Source organism: Salvelinus alpinus, chromosome 3 (assembly GCF_045679555.1).
Source record: "Salvelinus alpinus chromosome 3, SLU_Salpinus.1, whole genome shotgun sequence".
Lineage (NCBI taxonomy): Eukaryota > Metazoa > Chordata > Actinopteri > Salmoniformes > Salmonidae > Salvelinus > Salvelinus alpinus.
In genome coordinates, this window is record NC_092088.1 from 16,513,752 (window position 1) to 16,536,822 (window position 23,071).

The 23,071-nt window shown below is 45.0% G+C and overlaps 1 protein-coding gene across 1 annotated transcript; it reads left to right on the top strand.

Moving 5' to 3' along the window:
• Positions 1-1,819: 1,819 nt before the first annotated feature.
• LOC139570115 (interferon-induced protein with tetratricopeptide repeats 5-like) lies at positions 1,820-8,249 on the top strand. The gene is made up of 2 exons (XM_071391672.1): positions 1,820-1,897; positions 5,689-8,249. The coding sequence occupies exons 1-2, from the start codon at positions 1,893-1,895 to the stop codon at positions 7,115-7,117; spliced, it is 1,434 nt and encodes a 477-aa protein (XP_071247773.1). The 5' UTR covers positions 1,820-1,892; the 3' UTR covers positions 7,118-8,249.
• Positions 8,250-23,071: the final 14,822 nt, after the last annotated feature.

A 23,071-nucleotide genomic window follows, 5' to 3' on the forward strand; every position in this document is an offset into this window, starting at 1 on the left:
CGTATGAGTTTCGTTTTCCTTTCTGCTAAATGAAAAGCTTTGATATAACAGGAAGTGGGTAGTGTCTCTGAGGGTTATTATCTCAATACTGTAGCCTGTCTTCTCTGCCATTGACTGTAAAATGAGGTAAGAATTTTACTAAAATTATAACATATTTGAATGACATGCACATACATAATCTCTCTCTCTAATGTACTTAATATAACACAATAATAAGCAATGCTGTTGTGTTATGAGTGAGCAAGAGAGAGAGGAGTTATGGCGGACTGAACACTTTGCTGCAGAACGTCTCAAGATAAAAACGGAATATTCAATATTTATAAATTTCACTAAATATTAGCACTTCACTCCACATCCTCGTGTGCAATAACCTTCAATCTGGATAACACAAAACGAATTATAAGGCTAGAGAAATGTACCAACCAATATTACCAATACAATCAACACCCAAACATGTTTGAAAGTAAGCATGGTGAACCAATCCCCAGAAGAAAACGCAACTCCTCGATAGCTATTGTAAAATATACTGTGTCCATAAAATGTATATAGGTTCAGATCTTTTGTGAAACAGCACAGTTCAAAAATATATGGCAAATAAAAATCAAACTGGAAGGTCTTCAGAGATAGATCGGAGGGCTTGAGGGAAGCTGAAGGAAAAACAAACAAAAAATAACTATTGTAAAATATATTGTGTCCGTAAAGTGTATATAGTACGTATTAGCTGGAAGTAGAAACCTATGTGTTGTTGTCCATTATTTTACTCCAATTAGGGAAGGTTAGGGGAAAATAATTTAAAAAATATATATTTTTTAAAGATATACAGTACCAGTCAAACGATTGGACACACCTACTCATTCCAGGGTTTTTCCTTATTTTTACTATTTTCTACATCAAAACTATGAAATAACAAATATGTAATCATGTAGTAACCAAACAGTGTTAAACAAATATAAATTATATTTGAGACCCTTCAAAGTAGCCACCCTTTGCCTTGATGACAAATTTGCACACTCCGGCATTCGCTCAACCAGCATCATGAGGTAGTCACCTGGAATTAATTTAAATTAAGAGGTGTGCCTTGTTAAAAGTTAATTTGTGGAATTTCTTTACTTCTTAATGCGTTTGAGCCAATCAGTTATGTTGTGACAAGGTAGGGGTGGTATACAGAAGATAGCCCTATTTGGTAAAATACCAAGTCCATATAATGGCAAGAACAGCAAAAATAAGCAAAGAGAAACAACAGTTCATCATTACTTTAAGACATGAAGGTCAGTCAATCCAGAAAATGTCAAGAACTTTGAAAGTTTCTTCAAGTGCAGTCGAAAAACCATCAAGCGCTATGATGAAACTGTCTCTCGTGAGGACCGCCATGGGAATGGAAGACCCAGTGGTGCCTCTGCTGCAGAGGATAAGTTTACTAAAGTTACCAGCCTCAGAAATTACAGCCCAAATAAATGCTTCACAGAGTTCAAGTAACAGACACATCTAAATATCAACTGTTCAGAGTAGACTGTGTGAATCAGGCCTTCATAGTCGAATTGCTGCAAAGAAACCACTACTAAAGGACACCAATAAGAAGAAGAGACTTGCTTGGGAAAGAAACTCGAGCAATGGACATTAGACCGGTGGAAATTGGTCCTTTGGTCTGATGAGTCCAAATGTTTGAGTTTTGGTTCCAACCGCCGTGTCTTTGTGAGACGCAGAGTAGGTGAACGGATGATCTCTGCATGTGTGGTTCCCACTGTGAAACATGGAGGAGGAGGTGTGATGTGTGGGGGTGCTTTGCTGGTGACACAGTCAGTGATTAACTTTGATATAACAGGAAGTGGGTAGTGTCTCTGAGGGTTATTATCTCAATACTGTAGCCTGTCTTCTCTGCCATTGACTGTAAAATGAGGTAAGAATTTTACTAAAATTATAACATATTTGAATGACATGCACATACATAATCTCTCTCTCTAATGTACTTAATATAACACAATAATAAGCAATGCTGTTGTGTTATGAGTGAGCAAGAGAGAGAGGAGTTATGGCGGACTGAACACTTTGCTGCAGAACGTCTCAAGATAAAAACGGAATATTCAATATTTATAAATTTCACTAAATATTAGCACTTCACTCCACATCCTCGTGTGCAATAACCTTCAATCTGGATAACACAAAACGAATTATAAGGCTAGAGAAATGTACCAACCAATATTACCAATACAATCAACACCCAAACATGTTTGAAAGTAAGCATGGTGAACCAATCCCCAGAAGAAAACGCAACTCCTCGATAGCTATTGTAAAATATACTGTGTCCATAAAATGTATATAGGTTCAGATCTTTTGTGAAACAGCACAGTTCAAAAATATATGGCAAATAAAAATCAAACTGGAAGGTCTTCAGAGATAGATCGGAGGGCTTGAGGGAAGCTGAAGGAAAAACAAACAAAAAATAACTATTGTAAAATATATTGTGTCCGTAAAGTGTATATAGTACGTATTAGCTGGAAGTAGAAACCTATGTGTTGTTGTCCATTATTTTACTCCAATTAGGGAAGGTTAGGGGAAAATAATTTAAAAAATATATATTTTTTAAAGATATACAGTACCAGTCAAACGATTGGACACACCTACTCATTCCAGGGTTTTTCCTTATTTTTACTATTTTCTACATCAAAACTATGAAATAACAAATATGTAATCATGTAGTAACCAAACAGTGTTAAACAAATATAAATTATATTTGAGACCCTTCAAAGTAGCCACCCTTTGCCTTGATGACAAATTTGCACACTCCGGCATTCGCTCAACCAGCATCATGAGGTAGTCACCTGGAATTAATTTAAATTAAGAGGTGTGCCTTGTTAAAAGTTAATTTGTGGAATTTCTTTACTTCTTAATGCGTTTGAGCCAATCAGTTATGTTGTGACAAGGTAGGGGTGGTATACAGAAGATAGCCCTATTTGGTAAAATACCAAGTCCATATAATGGCAAGAACAGCAAAAATAAGCAAAGAGAAACAACAGTTCATCATTACTTTAAGACATGAAGGTCAGTCAATCCAGAAAATGTCAAGAACTTTGAAAGTTTCTTCAAGTGCAGTCGAAAAACCATCAAGCGCTATGATGAAACTGTCTCTCGTGAGGACCGCCATGGGAATGGAAGACCCAGTGGTGCCTCTGCTGCAGAGGATAAGTTTACTAAAGTTACCAGCCTCAGAAATTACAGCCCAAATAAATGCTTCACAGAGTTCAAGTAACAGACACATCTAAATATCAACTGTTCAGAGTAGACTGTGTGAATCAGGCCTTCATAGTCGAATTGCTGCAAAGAAACCACTACTAAAGGACACCAATAAGAAGAAGAGACTTGCTTGGGAAAGAAACTCGAGCAATGGACATTAGACCGGTGGAAATTGGTCCTTTGGTCTGATGAGTCCAAATGTTTGAGTTTTGGTTCCAACCGCCGTGTCTTTGTGAGACGCAGAGTAGGTGAACGGATGATCTCTGCATGTGTGGTTCCCACTGTGAAACATGGAGGAGGAGGTGTGATGTGTGGGGGTGCTTTGCTGGTGACACAGTCAGTGATTAACTTAGAATTCAAGGCACACTTAACCAGCATGGCTACCACAGCATTCTGCAGCGATACGCCATCCCATTTGGTTTGCTCTTAGTGGGACTATCATTTGTTTTTCAACCGGACAATGACCCAACACACCTCCAGGCTGCGTAAGGACTATTTGACCAAGAAGGAGAGTGATGGAGTGCTGCATCAGATGACCTGGCCTCCACAATCCCCCGATCTCAACCCAATTGAGATGGTTTGGGATGAGTTGGACTGCAAACTGAAGGAAAAGCAACCAACATGTGCTCAGCATATGTGGGAACTCCTTCAAGACTGTTGGAAAAGCATTCCAGGTGAAGCTGGTTGAGAGAATGCCAAGAGTGTGCAAAGCTGTCATCAAGGCAAAGGGTGGCTACTTTGAACAATCAAAATTGTCAAACACTTTTCTGGCTATTACATGATTCCAAGTGTGTTATTTCATAGTTTTGATGTCTTCACTAATATTCTACAATGTAGAAAATAGTAAAAATAAAGAAAAGCCCTTGAATGAGTAGGTGTGCCCAAACTTTTGACTGGTACTGTATATCACAGTGTATTCGGAAAGTATTCAGACCCCTTGACTTGTTCCAAATTTTGTTACGTTCAGTGGTGGAAAAAGTACCCAATTGTCAGACCTGAGTAAAAGTAAAGATATCTTATTCAAGTAAAAGTGAAAGTCACCCAGTAAAATACAACTTGAGTAAAACTCAGACATAATTTAAGAACGAAGCATGTGTTCAGTGAGTCTGTCAGTTCAGAGGCAGTAGGGATGACCAGGGATGTTCTCTTGATAAGTGTGTGAATTAGACCCTTTTCCTGTCCTGATAAGCATTCAAAATGTAACTAGTACTTTTGGGAGTCAGGTAAATGTATGTAGTAAAAAGTACATCATTTTCTAAAGGAATGTGGTGAAGTAAAAGTAAAAGTTGTCAAAAAATATTAATAGCAAAGTAAAGTACAGATACCCCAAAAAACTACTTAAGTAGTACTTTCAAGTATTTTTACTTTACGCCACTGGTTACGTTACAGCCTTATTCTAAAATGGATTAAATGTTTTTTCCCTCATCAATCAGAACACAATACCCCATATTGACAAAGCAAAAACAGGTTTTTAGAAATGTTTTCTGATTTATAAAACTTATGGTCTCTCCAGAGATGTTGCATCAGGTTCAAGTCCGGCCTCTTGCTGGGCCACTCAAGGACATTCAGAGACTTGTCCCGAAGCCACTCCTCTGTTGTCTTGGCTGTTTGCTTAGGGTTGTTGTTCTGTTGGAAGGTGAACCTTCGCCTTAGTCTGAGGTCCTGAGCGCTCTGGAGAAGGTATTCATCAAGGATCTCTCTGTACTTTTCTCTGTTCATCTTTCCCTCCATCCTTACTAGTCTCCCAGTCCCTGCAGCAGAAAAACATCCACACAGCATGATGCTGCCACCACCATCTTTCACCATAGGCATGATGCCAGGTTTCCTCCAGACGTGACGCTTGGCATTCAGACTAAAAAGTTCCATCTTGGTTTCATCAGACCGGAGAATCTTGTTTCTCATTGTCTGAGAGCCCTTTAGGTTCCTTTTGGCAAACTAAAAGCGGGCTGTCATGTGCGTTCTACTGAGGAGTGGCCTCCGTCTGGCCACTCTACCATAAAAGCCTGATTGGTGGAGTACTGCAGAGATGGTTGTACTTCTGGAAGGTTCTGCCATCTTCACAGAGGAACTCTGGAGCTCTGTCAGAGTGACCATCGAGTTCTTGGTCACCTCCCTGACCAAGGTCCTTCTCCTCCGATTGCTCAGTCTCATAGCAAAGGGTCTGAATAATTATGTAAATAATGTCCTTTTTTTTAAAAACCGAATGCACTGTATATGTTTTATATATTTACAAAATATATATGCAAGATTACATTGATGGAAGCTACAATCAATCTGCAATATTAAAGCTGATTCCACCCTAAAAGAAACACAAAAGAAACAATGCTGTTGTGATGATTATTAGGATGGTTTTGTTGATGAGGATGGTTTTGGCTGATAACAACGACAACAATGATGGGCTAATAAAAATGTTATAATACCAAATACTAATGGGTCATTTTCTTTTTTTTCTCATAGCGCTTCTGTCACAACAGATATGGAAGTGAAGCTGAAAGCACTTGAGTGTCACTTTACATGGGGAATAGAAAAGGCTGACATCAAGGACCGGGACAGCCTCCCTGAAAGACTTCTGGATCGCATCATGAAGTTCAGCACTTCGAACCATGCCACATATTTCAACTTACTAGCCTTTCTGAGCCACCTGAAGGAAAACAATGTTAGTGCTCTTGAGTATCTCCACAAGGCTGAGAGTGCATTGAAGAATAGACAGGATGATACAGAGTTACTGGTAACCTATGCTAACTTTGCATGGGTTCACTATCACTCAGGGAACATGAATGATGTGGATGCCTACATTGGAAAGCTGGAAAACATCAATAAGGGTTTTACGATTGCTATTCAAGGCAGTTTACCTTCAATACATGGTGAGAAGGCTTGGAGTTTTCTAAGGTTTGGGGGGCTATTTTACAAGGGGGCAAAGGAGAGCTTTCAGAAAGCTCTTAAGGGAGAACCAGACAATGCATCCTTCAACGTGGGCTATGCCATGGTCCTGTACAGGTTGGAGGGGTTAGCCATGGATGGAACAGAGAGGTTGGCGCATACTGAAGGTGCTACTCAGCTAAGGAAAGCCTTATCCTTAGAGCCCGATAACACTGAAGTCATGGTCCTGCTAGCCCTGCAGCTTCAACACCAAAGTAGACATGAATCCATGAAACTCATCAAAGAGGCCCTCAGACTGTCTCCTGACGTGCCTCACGTCACACATTACTTGGCCGAGTATTTCAGACACGCGGGCATCAATGAGACTCTGGAGGTTTTGGAGGAAGCTGTCGAACTGTCTGTAAACTCCCCCTTCATGAATTACCAAATCGGCCGGTGTCACAAACACCAGTTCAACCAGATGTCTGAGCAGAAGAGGAAAGGGAGCTGGGTCAATGCACGCCAGATAAAAGAGAAGACAGAGCTCTGCATCCATTACTTCTCCAGAGCTGTGGAACTGAAGCCATCCAACGTCCAATTCAGGTTTAACCTGGCTCAGGCTTACGGAGGAAACTACCAGCTGGAGGAGGCGATGAAGATCTTCACCAACCTGCTGAAAGATGAGTCCCTTAGTGACTCAGACAAGCAGCAATGCTACACCGGCTTTGGAAAGTTTCTGTACTACAGTAAGAAAGACGTGGATGGTGCTGTGACCCAGTTCAAAAAGGCCTACCAGATTCCGATTGAGAGTTGGCACAGGAATAAGGCTGGGAAGATACTGATGCAGATAGCAGAGTGGTCTCAGGCTAACAAGAAGAGAGCTGGTGATGCCTCTGCGATTTTGGAATTCCTCGCAATTGAAGACAAAAAAGGCAGGAAGGCTGAAGATCCAATTCGAGTCGAGGTGCACTCTCCAGACACAGATGACCTTACAGATGCCCTAGGCAAAGGAATGAAACTGAAATGATATAGGGGAGACCGGTGTTGGTTGTCACAGTGCTAATTGCTCCCAATTGAAATGGCGCTGTGTAATAATTGGAAGGTTAAAATGTATGAATTTGAAAGAACTCATCCACCTGGTCAATTTATATCAACATGACAAAACATTGTGGTGAGAGGAATTTGTGTTTTTCATAGGTGAAAGCTAAAAAAATGTATGACATTTTCTTTGTAATTGTTTGAATTATCGGAGTATCCATGAACAATGATGTTCGTTGAAAAGAGGAAAGGGAGAGATATTTAAATTCCTAGGTCAAGCCATGTGGTAACTAACATCTTAATTAGCATTGGGGGGGGGTGTAGTTGGGGATGGTTGTCACATGGAATATTGGGTTGGTTGTCACTTTCAACATTGCCACCCCTGGTATACAATAAATTGCAAGCTATTTTGTTCTTGTGATATAAAGAGCTCCCTTCATTGCTTTTCTCTCAAACACACATTATTTTCTGTCACACACCCACACACGCATGTGCAAGCACGCACAAATTCACTGAAAATGTCACATGTTATTCTCACGGCATAAAATGCTGAATTTTGATATAAATATTGTTCGATCAAATAAAGGAATAAGCTACTAGCAAATATTGTGACAACCAACCCCATACTGTGTGACATCCAAACCCACAATGGGACTGGTTGTCACAAGTGGACAGAGTGTGTTTGATGGCTTTAAACTCCATGTTGGGATAAGATAAGAGGATAAAAAAGGTCCCCATTTCAACCCTTGACCTTGGTCTTTCTCCTAACATCGAAAAGAGTCTTGTAAGATATACTGGTGCTGAGAAATACACATACTGTTACACAACACATGGCTTATTGGAGTACTGCTACATGCATTTTAATGGTTTTAATCATAAAGTGTAACAGTATCTTCAAGTTGCGTGCATTTTTCTTATGTTCCATTTTTTGTGTAAAAATTGCAACAAAAATGTTTTGAATTAGAATGTATTACTTTAGGAAAACATGTTTTTATGTCTTTGGATGTGTCTCCTTTCAGGTAGTTGATTAGATATCTTCACCGACCGTTCATCTGTTGTTGCTCTTGTAACTGGCATTAACATTGTGAAAGAGATAATAAAACATACTGCCAAAAACGTGATGATTTTGAGCTTGTTGACTTGCTTCTTTCTACTTTGCTCCAAAAACAAACCTGATGGCCAAATATTTGTCACGTTCCTGACCTGTTTTCTGTTAGTTTTTGTATGTGTTAGTTGGTCAGGACGTGAGTTTGGGTGGGCAGTCTATGTTTTGTGTTTCTATGTTGGTTTATGGGTACTTGATATGGTTCTCAATTAGAGGCAGGTGGTTTTCATCTCCTCTGATTGAGAATCATATTAAGGTAGGTGTTTTCACTTTGTTTGTGGTGGGTGATTGTCTTCCGTGTTTGTGTCTGCGCACCACACGGGACTGTTTCGTTTGTTCGTTCGTTTGATGTAGTCTGTTCCTGTTCGTGAGTTCTTCGTGTAGTTATGTAAGTTCCATGTTCAGGTCTGTCTACGTCGTTTTGTAATTATTCAAGTATATTTTCGTGTTCGTTTTCGTCTTGTTTAATAAATTTCATGTCTACTAGAAACGCTGCGTTTTGGTTCAATCCCTGCTCCTCCTCTTCGGATGAAGAGGAGGAGGAACACCGTTACAGAACCACCCACCAAATCAGAACCAAGCAGCGTATGTTCGAGCAGTGGAATACACAGGACTACTGGACTTGGGAGGACGAGCTGGATGGAAAAGGACCGTGGGCTCAACCAGGAGAATATCGCCGCCCCAAAGCTGAGCTGGAGGCAGCGAGAGCAGAGAGGCGGCGATATGAGGAGGCAGCAAGGAGACGTGGCTGGAAGCCGGAGAATCAAGCGCAAGACCGGAGTTATGAAGGTACGTGGCTAGCACGGAAGCCCGTGAAGAAACCCCAAAAATTTCTTGGGGGGGGGCTAAGAGGTAGTGGGCCAAGGGCAGGTAGGAGACCTGCGCCCACTTCCCATGCTTACCGTGGAGAGCGGGAGTACGGGCAGACACCGTGTTACGCAGTAGAGCGCACGGTGTCTCCTGTACGTGTGCATAGCCCGGTGCGGGTTATTCCACCTCTCCGCACTGGTAGGGCTAGATTGAGCATTGAACCAAGTGCCATGAAGCCGGCTCTACATATCTGGCCACCAGTGCGTCTCCTCGGGCCGGCTTACATGGCACCAGCCTTACGCATGGTGTCCCCGGTTCGCCTACATAGCCCGGTGCGGGTTATTCCACCTCCCCGCACTGGTCGGGCGACGGGGAGTATTCAACCAGGTAAGGTTGGGCAGGCTCAATGCTCAAGGGAGCCAGTACGCCTGCACGGTCCGGTATTTCCGGCGCCACCTTCCCGCCCCAGCCTAGGACCACCAGTGCCTACACCACGCACCAGGCTTCCAGTGCGTTTTCAGAGCCCTGTACGCCCTGTCCCTGCTTCCCGCACTAGCTTTGAAGTGCGTGTATCCAGTTCGGTGCCTCCAGTTCCGGCACCACGCACTAAGCCACCTGTGCGTCTCCAGAGCCCTGTACACACTGTTCCTTCTCCCCGTACTCGCCCTGATGTGCGTGCCCTCAGCCCGGTGCCACCAGTGCCGGTACCACGCACCAGGCCCATAGTACGTTTTGAGAATCCAGTGTGCCCTGTCCCTGCTCCCCGCACTAGCCTGAAGTTGCGTGTCCTTAGCCCGGTGCCTCCAGTTCCGGCACCACGCACCAGGTCTACAGTGCGCCTCATCCGGCCTGAGCCATCCGTCTCCCCAGCGCCATCTGAGCCATCCGTCTCCCCAGCGCCATCTGAGCCATCCGTCTCCCCAGCGCCATCTGAGTCATCCGTCTCCCCAGCGCCATCTGAGTCATCCGTCTCCCCAGCGCCATCTGAGTCATCCGTCTCCCCAGCGCCATCTGAGTCATCCGTCTCCCCAGCGCCATCTGAGTCATCCGTCTCCCCAGCGCCGTCTGAGCCATCCGTCTGCCCAGTGCCGTCTGAGCCATCCGTCTGCCCCGAGCCATTAGAGCCGCCCGTCTGTCCCGAGCCGTCAGAGCCGTTCGTCAGTCAGGAGCCGCTAGTGCCATTCGTCAGTCAGGATCTGCCAGAGCCGCCAACCAGACAGGATCTGCCAGAGCCGCCAACCAGACAGGATCTGCCAGAGCCGCCAACCAGACAGGATCTGCCAGAGCCGCCAACCAGACAGGATCTGCCAGAGCCGCCAACCAGACAGGATCTGCCAGAGCCGCCAGTGAGCCATGAGCAGCCAGAGCTGCCAGCGAGCCATGAGCGTCCAGAGCTGTCAGCGAGCCATGAGCAGCTAGAGCCGTCAGCGAGCCATGGGCGTCCAGAGCCGTCAGCGAGCCATGAGCGTCCAGAGCCGTCAGCCAGCCATGAGCGTCCAGAGCCGTCAGCCAGCCATGAGCGTCTAGAGCCGTCAGCCAGCCATGAGCGTCTAGAGCCGTCAGCCAGCCATGAGCGTCCAGAGCCGTCAGCCAGCCATGAGCAGCCCCTCAGCCCGGAGCTGTCATTAATCCAGAACTGCCCCTCAGTCCAGAGCTGTCTCTCTGTCCGGAGCTGCCCTTCAGTTCGGAGTTGCCCCTCTATCCTGAGCTACCTCTCTATCCTGACCTACCTCTCTGTCTTGAGCTATCTCTCTGTCCTGTGCTACCTTATCCTGGTGCTGCCCCTTATCTTGATGTTACCATTTAAATTAAGTGGGTGTAATAGGAGGGTGGTCATTCTAAGGGGGAGACGTAAGCTGGGATTGACTATGGTGGGGTGGGGACCTCGCCCAGAGCCTGAGCCACCACCGTGGTCAGATGCCCACCCAGACCCTCCCCAAGACTTTGTGCTGGTGCGCCCGGAGTTCGCACCTTAAGGGGGGGGTTATGTCACGTTCCTGACCTGTTTTCTGTTAGTTTTTGTATGTGTTAGTTGGTCAGGACGTGAGTTTGGGTGGGCAGTCTATGTTTTGTGTTTCTATGTTGGTTTATGGGTACTTGATATGGTTCTCAATTAGAGGCAGGTGGTTTTCATCTCCTCTGATTGAGAATCATATTAAGGTAGGTGTTTTCACTTTGTTTGTGGTGGGTGATTGTCTTCCGTGTTTGTGTCTGCGCACCACACGGGACTGTTTCGTTTGTTCGTTCGTTTGATGTAGTCTGTTCCTGTTCGTGAGTTCTTCGTGTAGTTATGTAAGTTCCATGTTCAGGTCTGTCTACGTCGTTTTGTAATTATTCAAGTATATTTTCGTGTTCGTTTTCGTCTTGTTTAATAAATTTCATGTCTACTAGAAACGCTGCGTTTTGGTTCAATCCCTGCTCCTCCTCTTCGGATGAAGAGGAGGAGGAACACCGTTACAGAACCACCCACCAAATCAGAACCAAGCAGCGTATGTTCGAGCAGTGGAATACACAGGACTACTGGACTTGGGAGGACGAGCTGGATGGAAAAGGACCGTGGGCTCAACCAGGAGAATATCGCCGCCCCAAAGCTGAGCTGGAGGCAGCGAGAGCAGAGAGGCGGCGATATGAGGAGGCAGCAAGGAGACGTGGCTGGAAGCCGGAGAATCAAGCGCAAGACCGGAGTTATGAAGGTACGTGGCTAGCACGGAAGCCCGTGAAGAAACCCCAAAAATTTCTTGGGGGGGGGCTAAGAGGTAGTGGGCCAAGGGCAGGTAGGAGACCTGCGCCCACTTCCCATGCTTACCGTGGAGAGCGGGAGTACGGGCAGACACCGTGTTACGCAGTAGAGCGCACGGTGTCTCCTGTACGTGTGCATAGCCCGGTGCGGGTTATTCCACCTCTCCGCACTGGTAGGGCTAGATTGAGCATTGAACCAAGTGCCATGAAGCCGGCTCTACATATCTGGCCACCAGTGCGTCTCCTCGGGCCGGCTTACATGGCACCAGCCTTACGCATGGTGTCCCCGGTTCGCCTACATAGCCCGGTGCGGGTTATTCCACCTCCCCGCACTGGTCGGGCGACGGGGAGTATTCAACCAGGTAAGGTTGGGCAGGCTCAATGCTCAAGGGAGCCAGTACGCCTGCACGGTCCGGTATTTCCGGCGCCACCTTCCCGCCCCAGCCTAGGACCACCAGTGCCTACACCACGCACCAGGCTTCCAGTGCGTTTTCAGAGCCCTGTACGCCCTGTCCCTGCTTCCCGCACTAGCTTTGAAGTGCGTGTATCCAGTTCGGTGCCTCCAGTTCCGGCACCACGCACTAAGCCACCTGTGCGTCTCCAGAGCCCTGTACACACTGTTCCTTCTCCCCGTACTCGCCCTGATGTGCGTGCCCTCAGCCCGGTGCCACCAGTGCCGGTACCACGCACCAGGCCCATAGTACGTTTTGAGAATCCAGTGTGCCCTGTCCCTGCTCCCCGCACTAGCCTGAAGTTGCGTGTCCTTAGCCCGGTGCCTCCAGTTCCGGCACCACGCACCAGGTCTACAGTGCGCCTCATCCGGCCTGAGCCATCCGTCTCCCCAGCGCCATCTGAGCCATCCGTCTCCCCAGCGCCATCTGAGCCATCCGTCTCCCCAGCGCCATCTGAGTCATCCGTCTCCCCAGCGCCATCTGAGTCATCCGTCTCCCCAGCGCCATCTGAGTCATCCGTCTCCCCAGCGCCATCTGAGTCATCCGTCTCCCCAGCGCCATCTGAGTCATCCGTCTCCCCAGCGCCATCTGAGTCATCCGTCTCCCCAGCGCCATCTGAGTCATCCGTCTCCCCAGTGCCGTCTGAGCCATCCGTCTGCCCCGAGCCATTAGAGCCGCCCGTCTGTCCCGAGCCGTCAGAGCCGTTCGTCAGTCAGGAGCCGCTAGTGCCATTCGTCAGTCAGGATCTGCCAGAGCCGCCAACCAGACAGGATCTGCCAGAGCCGCCAACCAGACAGGATCTGCCAGAGCCGCCAACCAGACAGGATCTGCCAGAGCCGCCAACCAGACAGGATCTGCCAGAGCCGCCAACCAGACAGGATCTGCCAGAGCCGCCAGTGAGCCATGAGCAGCCAGAGCTGCCAGCGAGCCATGAGCGTCCAGAGCTGTCAGCGAGCCATGAGCAGCTAGAGCCGTCAGCGAGCCATGGGCGTCCAGAGCCGTCAGCGAGCCATGAGCGTCCAGAGCCGTCAGCCAGCCATGAGCGTCCAGAGCCGTCAGCCAGCCATGAGCGTCCAGAGCCGTCAGCCAGCCATGAGCGTCCAGAGCCGTCAGCCATCCATGAGCGTCCAGAGCCGTCAGCCAGCCATGAGCGTCTAGAGCCGTCAGCCAGCCATGAGCGTCTAGAGCCGTCAGCCAGCCATGAGCGTCCAGAGCCGTCAGCCAGCCATGAGCAGCCCCTCAGCCCGGAGCTGTCATTAATCCAGAACTGCCCCTCAGTCCAGAGCTGTCTCTCTGTCCGGAGCTGCCCTTCAGTTCGGAGTTGCCCCTCTATCCTGAGCTACCTCTCTATCCTGACCTACCTCTCTGTCTTGAGCTATCTCTCTGTCCTGTGCTACCTTATCCTGGTGCTGCCCCTTATCTTGATGTTACCATTTAAATTAAGTGGGTGTAATAGGAGGGTGGTCATTCTAAGGGGGAGACGTAAGCTGGGATTGACTATGGTGGGGTGGGGACCTCGCCCAGAGCCTGAGCCACCACCGTGGTCAGATGCCCACCCAGACCCTCCCCAAGACTTTGTGCTGGTGCGCCCGGAGTTCGCACCTTAAGGGGGGGGTTATGTCACGTTCCTGACCTGTTTTCTGTTAGTTTTTGTATGTGTTAGTTGGTCAGGACGTGAGTTTGGGTGGGCAGTCTATGTTTTGTGTTTCTATGTTGGTTTATGGGTACCTGATATGGTTCTCAATTAGAGGCAGGTGGTTTTCATCTCCTCTGATTGAGAATCATATTAAGGTAGGTGTTTTCACTTTGTTTGTGGTGGGTGATTGTCTTCCGTGTTTGTGTCTGCGCACCACACGGGACTGTTTCGTTTGTTCGTTCGTTTGATGTAGTCTGTTCCTGTTCGTGAGTTCTTCGTGTAGTTATGTAAGTTCCATGTTCAGGTCTGTCTACGTCGTTTTGTTGTTTTGTAATTATTCAAGTATATTTTCGTGTTCGTTTTTGTCTTGTTTAATAAATTTCATGTCTACTAGAAACGCTGCGTTTTGGTTCAATCCCTGCTCCTCCTCTTCGGATGAAGAGGAGGAGGAACACCGTTACAATATTAAATCTTCTTATTGTTCCCTCTAAGTATTTCCATGCTGGCACTTTGACAAACGTTTGGGGGGAGTCGTTGGAAGTTTGACAGTGAGTTGACCTTCCAGTTAGTCGAAAGGGTAAAATAAGACAATAATATGTTGATGTTGTTCACATTTAAAGATACATTCCTTAACTAAATAAAACATATTTCATTACAGATATTAACAAGTGTGGTGATTGGATAGGCTATGTAGGCCTAATGCAATTTCCCTGGGAATTCTTCAAGAACATGAATAAAATAAAGTTTGCTTCAGATTAAAAAGTCAAAGTGAGAGATCATGAATCAGTCTCTTAACGTTGTAATATCTTAAGTAGAATGCTGCTGTGTTTTCTGCTCTATTTTGACTGAGCATTTGCCACGGATGGAGCCCAAACTATAAGCACACTAATGTTTTTACAACATCTCAATAGCTTTGCCCTTCTACACTCCAAAACATACTGGGTTGTTTGGTAGACCCAACTGCTGGTTTGCAGGCGATGGGTCACTTAGTTGGGTTGTTCTCTTTAAAAACTGTTGGGTTATTGATGCTGGGTGCTGGGTTGTCGGTGATGGGTTATTGAGATCAGAACACTGGAGGGGTAGTTTAGTAGGGGTGTGGCTTTCAGATAGTTATTTTTAGCCACCAATGAGAGTAAATGTCATTCCTATTCATCTGTTCTGTTGTATAGTTATCAAATGTTAAGGTCGAACATTGATCATGTTGTAGTTTCAATGACGCTTACAGAAGAGTACGAGTTCCCTAAAAGTTCCTTAACCTGGCAGTGTGTCTGGGGGTCCTCCCCCAGAATTTGTCGAGCATCTAAAGGTAATTTAAAGATTTTTACACAATCCAAAATGCCGTCTCCATTTAGAACAAAAAGTAAGCAAAAATACCCACAGTCATCAAGCTAAGTAAGAGATCATTATTCAAAATGCTTACGTGATTAATAAGACTGAACTAGATCAAAGGTAATTCAATAATAAATATTGTGTTGCACCTTTGACCAAGAGCCTAACAAATGAACTCTTGAAAAAAAGACAAAGACTTTTGATTGTCTTTATTAAGACAACTCTATATCAAATTTCTCCCAGACCGACCAGCCAGCCCTAGCCGCCTGCACGCCCAACCCCCACCAGTTTAGTCAATAACTCAACTCCCTCGCAACACAATTTCCATCCCAGTTCACAACTTTCATTTTTTAAATTGGAAACAAAAAACACCATTAAAAAAAACACACACCTCAAATATACAGTACATTAACACACAGGAACAGCAAATCCGCCATAAAATGTATCTCACAGGACTAATAGTACTGTAGAGCTCTTTTTTTACGTGCACACAATATAGCTGGGTCACCACGTCCTGTCCCTAGGGACTCAGCTTTAGGATCTTAGGGAAACATTCATTATTGACTTTGGGTGTGTTAGGCCAAGGCCAGAGTGACAACCCACAGGATGGAAGACCCCAAGGGCCAGGACTGAGCAGCCCAGCAGCTTGGGATTGCCTAAATAAGTATCTTCCCTAACATGGGCATGTTTTCAATACAGACTCCTTTAGTTGTACTGTATTCCATAAAAGGCATCCAGGCCTTATGAAAGTTGCCCAGTATACATAACTTGACATTACTGCAATCCATTGTGACAACCTTCTAATTAATGGGAATGCATTTCTTAGTCACTATACAATGCATTCGGAAACTATTCAGCCCCCTTCCGTTTTTCCACATTTTGTTACTTTACAGCCTTATTTTAAATTGATTAAATAAAAAAATGTTCCTCATCATTCTACACAATACCCCACAATGACAAAGCGAAAAATAGTTTTTAGACAGAAAACAGAAATATCTTATTTACAAACACTACCGGTCAAAAGGTTTAGAACACCTACTCATTTTTTTAACCTTTATTTAACTAGGCAAGTCAGTTAAGCAACAAATCTTTATTTTCAGTGATGGCCTAGAAACAGTTGGTTAACTGCCTTGTTCAGGGGCAGAACAACAGTTTTTACCTTGTCAGCTCAGGGATTTGATCTTGCAACCTTTCGGTTACTAGTCCAACACTCTAACCACTAGGCTACCTGCCGCCTCATTCAAGACGTTTTCTTTATTTGTAATATTTTCTACATTGTAAAATAATAGTGAAGACATCAAAACTATGAAATAACACATATGGAATCATGTAGTAACCAAAAAAGTGTTAAACAAATCAAAATATATTTTATAGTTGAGATTCTTCAAATAGCCACCCTTTGCTTTGATGAGAGCTTTGCACACTCTTGACATTGAACATTGACACCAAGATTGAACTCTTTTGCCTGAATGCCAAGCGTCACGTCTGGAGGAAACCTGACATCATCCCTACGGTGAAGCATGGTGATGGCAGCATCATGATGCTGTGTGGATGTTTTTCAGCGGCAGGGACTGGGAGACTAGTCAGGATCGAGGGAAAGATGAACGGAGCAAAGTACAGAGAGATCCTTGATGAAAACCTACTCCAGAGCGCTCAGGATCTCAGACAGGGGCAAAGTTTCACCATCCAACAGCACCACGACCATAAGCACACAGCCAAGACAAAGCAGGAGTGGCTTCGGGACAAGTCTCTGAATGTGTTTGAGTGGCCCAGACAGAGCCTGGCCTGACACCCTAGACCCACTTCAATTTGCTTACCGCCACAATAGATCCACAGATGATGCAATCGCAATGCACACTGACCTATCCCATCTGGACATGAGGAATACCTATGTAAGAATGCTGTTCATTGACTATAGCTCAGCATTCAACACCATAGTACCCTCCAAGCTCATCAATAAGCTTGAGGCCCTGGGTCTGAACCCCGCCCTGTGCAACTGGGTCCTGGACTTCCTGATGGGCCGCCCCCAGGTGGTGAAGGTAGCAAAAAACACCTCCACTTCGCTGATACTCAACACTGGGGTCCCACAAGGATGCGTGCTCAGCCCCCTACTGTACTCCCTCCAACTCAATCATTAAGTTTGCAGACAACACAACAGTAGTAGGCCTGATTACCCACAATGACGAGACAGCCTACAGGGAGGAGGTGAGGGCCCTGGGAGTGTGGTGCCAGGAAAATAACCTCTCACCCAACATCAACAAAACAAAAGAGTAGATTGTGGACATCAGGAAACAGCAGAGGGAGCAACCCTGTGTCCACATCGATGGGACGGCAGTGGAGAAGGTGGAAAGCTTCAAATTCAGCGTACATATCACTGACAAACTGAAATGGTCCACCCACAGATAGTGTGGTGAAGAAGGCACAACAGCGCCTCTTCAACCTCAGGAGGCTAAAGAAATTTGGCTTGGCACCTAAAACCCTCACAAACTCTTACAGATGCACAATTGAGAGCATCTTGTCGGGCTGTATCACCGTCTGGTACGGGAACTGCACTGCCCGCAACCGCAGGGCTCTCCAGAGGGTGGTGCGGTCTGCCCAATGCATCACCGGGGGGAAAATACCTGCCCTCCAGGACACCTACAGCACCCGATGTCACAGGAAGGCCAAAAAGATCATCAAGGACAACAACCACCTGAGCCACTGCCTGTTCACTCTGCTATCATCCAGAAGGCGAGGTCAGTACATATGCATCAAAGCAGGGACCGAGAGACTGAAAAAAAGCTTCTATCTCAAGGCCATCAGACTGTTAAGGATCTGACAGACGGGGTTAAAACTGTAGAAACTAGTTCCTACATTTGAATATAAAAATTGGTTTTATCAAACAAAACCATACTACATTTTATCTCTGGGACCCCTGGGATGATAAATCAGAGCAAGATTACTGAATGTAAGTGCATTATTTACCATTTACCTTCAGAGGTGAATGTATCAAACCAGTTGCCGTGATAAATGTTTTTTGTTGTTGTGCACTCTCCTCAAATAATATCATGGTATTTTTTCACTGTAATAGCTACCATAAATTGGACAGTGCAGTTAGATTAACAGGAAGTTAAGCTTTCTGCACATTTAAGACATGCATATGTCCTGGAAAGTTGGCTGTTACTTACAACGTCATTCTTGTCACATTAGCAACAACCATCCGTCACTATCACATTAGAGGCTGCTTTAGATTTACTTTAGATTTGTGTGTATTGTTGTGAAATTGTTAGATATTACTGTTAGATATTACTGCACTGTTAGAACTAGAAACACAAGCGTTTCGCTATACCCGCAATAACATCTGCTAAACACGTGTGAGAAATACAATTTGATTTGGTTTGATTTGACTTAAACTCGGTCTAACATCTCTGGAGAGATCTGAAAATAGCTGAGCAGCGACGCTCCTCATGTAACCTGACAGAGCTTCAGAGGATCTGCAGAGAAGAATGGGAGAAATTCCCATACCCAAGAAGACTCGAGGCTGTAATCACTGCCAAAGGTGCTTTAACAAAGTACTGAGTAAAGGGTCTGAATACTTATGTAAATGTAATATTTCCAGAGGGGTGGGGGGGTTTATAATTTTGCAAAAATGTCTAAAAACCTGTTTTTGCTTTGTCATTATGGGGTATTGTGTGTAGATTGATGGGGGGGGAAACTATTGAATTCATTTTAGAATAAGGCTGTAATGTAACAAAATGTGGAAAAATGGAAGGGGTCTGAATACTTTCAGAATGCACTGTAAATGCCTCCAGTATCAATATTTCCAAGCAAACAAAAACAGGGAGAAAAGAGAATATGTAGACATGCTCAGATAAAAGAACATACTCTTTGCCAGAATTCATTCAGCCTTCACGAGACCATAACATATGCAAATATGTCCCCTTTTGTGTTTTCCACCTCCAGCAGAGGTATTGCATTTCTGAATGCGTGATATTCAGTTTCACTTGCATATAGGATGTTCTATGGATGGCCTTAAACTGCAGTAATTTATGTCTGAGATTATATGAACATGACTGAGCATTACATCAAATCTGTATCATCATCAATAGCTTCTACCAGGTCTTCCTCACATTTTTGTTTTACATGTTAAGTGTTATTCGGGAAAAGCCTCTATCAACCATTGATACAGTTTGGAAATCAACTTTGGAGGTTTGTCAGACTGCCTTAAAATAGCATCAGGCTTGTCCAGTGTTTGCTACACAGAGTGAATAAAGTGAAGTATCTGCTGGTCTTCCCTGGCTGCCTGACCCTGCTGAGACCCCTGTCACCATCTGATCCTCCTAAAATGAGGCATGACAGGGCCTCCCGGGTAGCGCAGTGGTCTAGAGAACCCAGAGTCTCTGGGTTCACTCCCAGGCTCTGTCGCAGCCGGCCGCGACCGGGAGGTCCGTCGGGCGACGCACAATTGGCCTAGCGTCGTCCGGGTTAGGGAGGGTTTGGGATATCCTTGTCTCATCGCGCTCCAGCGACTCCTGTGGCGGGCCGGGCGCAGTGCGCGCTAACCGAGGGGGGCGGGTGCACGGTGTTTCCTCCGACACATTGGTGCGGCTGGCTTCCGGGCGCGCTGTGTTAAGAAGCAGTGCGGCTTGGTTGGGTTGTGCTTCGGAGGACGCATGGCTTTCGACCTTCGTCTCTCCCGAGCCCGTACGGGAGTTGTAGCGATGAGACAAGATAGTAATTACTAGCGATTGGATACCACGAAAATTGGGGAGAAAAGGGGATACAATTAGAAGAAAAACAAAAAAAAAGAATGACAAATAATTACCTGGCAGTACATTTATACATTATATTATCCAAGGATAGAATCAATGGTTCAATAATTGAAATGACCATTATTCCCAGATCCCAGACTGTAGCTTTAAGATTCAACTGCTGTCCTGTAACTACTGTAGGTCTAGACATCAATTATAGATGGAACATTGTATCATTCAATTGTATTGTTAATATATTGCAAAATTCACCTGAGCTCAGTAGACTGATCTTCCCTGGCTGTCTGACCCTGCTGTCACCATCGAATCGTGCTAAAACATGATGAGCATAGTGTTGTGTACTGACTGCACTAGAGGGCTGCATTCCTGCGGCGAGCCTGCGGGACCTGCAGGTCCTGACAGAGATCATTGTGATGCAGTGGGCGGGAGCTGGCAGTCAGACAGACAACTTTGGGAGGAAAATAGTTTTGTTGTCCCACAGATTATTTGGAAACGGTCCTCTTTCTGCTTTGTATGCGTTAGCCTACCTATTGTATTAAAAGCACATATTTTTTGCTGCATCAAATTCAGTAGCCTACTACTCCTAGCTGGGCATGAGAGTTCAAGTGCCCTAGTAAGTGTGGTCTCATTGATATAGAGTAGTCTGCCTAAATGGGCGGAGAACAATGTAGCAGTTAACTTGAACATGAAATTAATTTAAATATGTTTCGACTGTAGTTTATTACAGTGTCTGTAAATAAATATTGATCATGGAAAGTGGAGGGCGCTCAACCAAGTGCAATGATTTTTTAAAATCATAACTTAAAAGGAAAAGGCACAAAGCGCACATCGGTTAGGCTACTATGGTGTGCAATCGTTGCGCCTTTTCAGTTTCAATAAGTATTGATTACTCATTTATTTGTCTCTGCCTGCAAATCGTCCTCCTAAAAGGTAGGCTATATCATATAGGACTGTGAAAAACGTAGCAAGTGTTGCTGTCATCATTCGTGCTGCTTCCAGTTCAGTAGCCATAAAGCGAGAACAGGTGCGCGTGTGGTCTCTATTAAATAGAGTAGGCTATAGCCTATGCGTGTGCGCAGAAGCACGGGGCAGTTATTTTTCCAAGGAAATGTACTGCCTAAATAGGCCTATGATTAGTTTACTACATTGCCTAGAAATAGGCCTAAATATTGGTCACCCATTATTTCTCTGTCCGAAAATCGTCCCTCTGGTAAAGGGTATAGCTCAAGAGAAAGTGCAAGTCTTTTTCTACAAAATGCATGCTGTGTGTTCACAATACATTTGACATGATATTGATTCCATACAGTTCTTGCAGTAGCGGGCGGGGAGTCAGTCTGACAGGAATCCAGCAGGTACAGCTGGAGAGGGATGAAGAAATCGGTCCTGCGCAGACTTTTACAATGCACCATGAGAGTGAAGCCTGTAACATTAGAGCTGTTTATTTTTTTATTTAACCTTTATTTAACCAGATAGGCCAGTTGAGAACAAGTTCTCATTTACAACTGTGACCTGGCCAAGATAAAGCAAAGCAGTGCGACACAAACAACAACACAGAGTTACACATGGAATAAACAAACATACAGTCAATAACACAATAGAAAAGTATATATACAGTGTGTGCAAATGAGGTCAAATTAGGGAGTTAAGGCAATTAATAGGCAGAAGTGGCGAAATAATTACAATTTAGCAATTAAACACTGGAGTGATAGACGTGCAGAAGATGAATGTTCAAGTAGAGATACTAGGGTGCAAAAGAGCAAAAAATAAATAAATAAAAATATGGGGATGAGGTAGTTGGATGGGCTATTTACAGATGGGCTATGTACAGGTGCAATGATCTGTAAGCTGCTCTAATAGCCGATGCTTGAAGTTAGTGAGGGAGATATGAGTCTCCAGCTTCAGTGATTGTTGCAACAATTCGTTCCAGTCATTGGCAGCAGAGAACTGGAAGGAAAGGCGGCCAGGAATTGGCTTTGGGGGTGACCAGTGAAATATACCTGCTGTAGTACGTGCTACGGGTGGGTACTGCTATGGTGACCAGTGAGCTGAGATAAGGCGGGGCTTTACCTAGCAAAGACTTATAGATGACCTGGAGCCAGTGGGTTTGACGAGGAATATGAAGCAAGGGCCAGCCAACGAGAGCATACAGGTCGCAGTGGTGGGTATATGGGGCTTTGGTTGCGAAACGGATGGCACTGTGATAGACTGCATCCAATTACTGTGTCAGTGTGAAAAGTAAAGAATTAGCTAGGGAAACAGACAGATCAATAACCTTACTGACGAATACAACTCACATTGCACTGAAAAAACGTCACATAATCAATCTTAAATCGTTTGGCTGATGGTTTCATGTTTGATTCATGCTTCGTTTGATTGATGCAAAAATAAGAGCTAATGTTAGCCAACTTTTGGCCAGCTCTCTCTCTAATGTACATCAACTGGTTGCCAAGTTCATTTACTTCTGAAACGGGACAAAACAAAGGATACAAAATATTTCCATACAAACAACAGCTGTTAGATAGTAATAATAGCAACCTCATATCCCTATCTGACAGATAACTAGAGGCTAGAGCTGATCTGGCTGTGGTAGCTACTTGCTAGCGTAGCTTATTAATTTACCTAAGTCGAGGGGATAAAACATTACCTAACGTTACATGTCAGTTACAATACTAGCTCAGCACTGCGAATAAACACTTGCTTCGTTTTTTTCTGTTAAGTTAAACAGCAGTTACCTTGCCAGCTACATCAGTCAACTAAAGAGCAGACAGTTTCTGCTCTGCTTCCTTTTACAACAGGGTTATTCACGCAACCCAACTGGCTGGGTCAAAATTACTCAGCATGTGTTCTGTCCAATATTTATCCAGCGCTGGGTTACCAAATAACCCAAATTGAGTTGTTTTTAACCCAGCATTTTGTTTGAGTGTAGCTACAAATCGCCATCAATTGGTTAAAACAAGTCATGAAAAAAAGATGCATGCCGTTAGGATGGTGCACATTCTAGATACATTTTGATTCAGTTGTTGATGGTACTGTTGTCCTTCATTCACAGCTTGTTGGCAGAATGGACATATATGGCAAGCACGTACCTGTATCAGTTTCGTTTTCCTTTCTGCTAAATGAAACG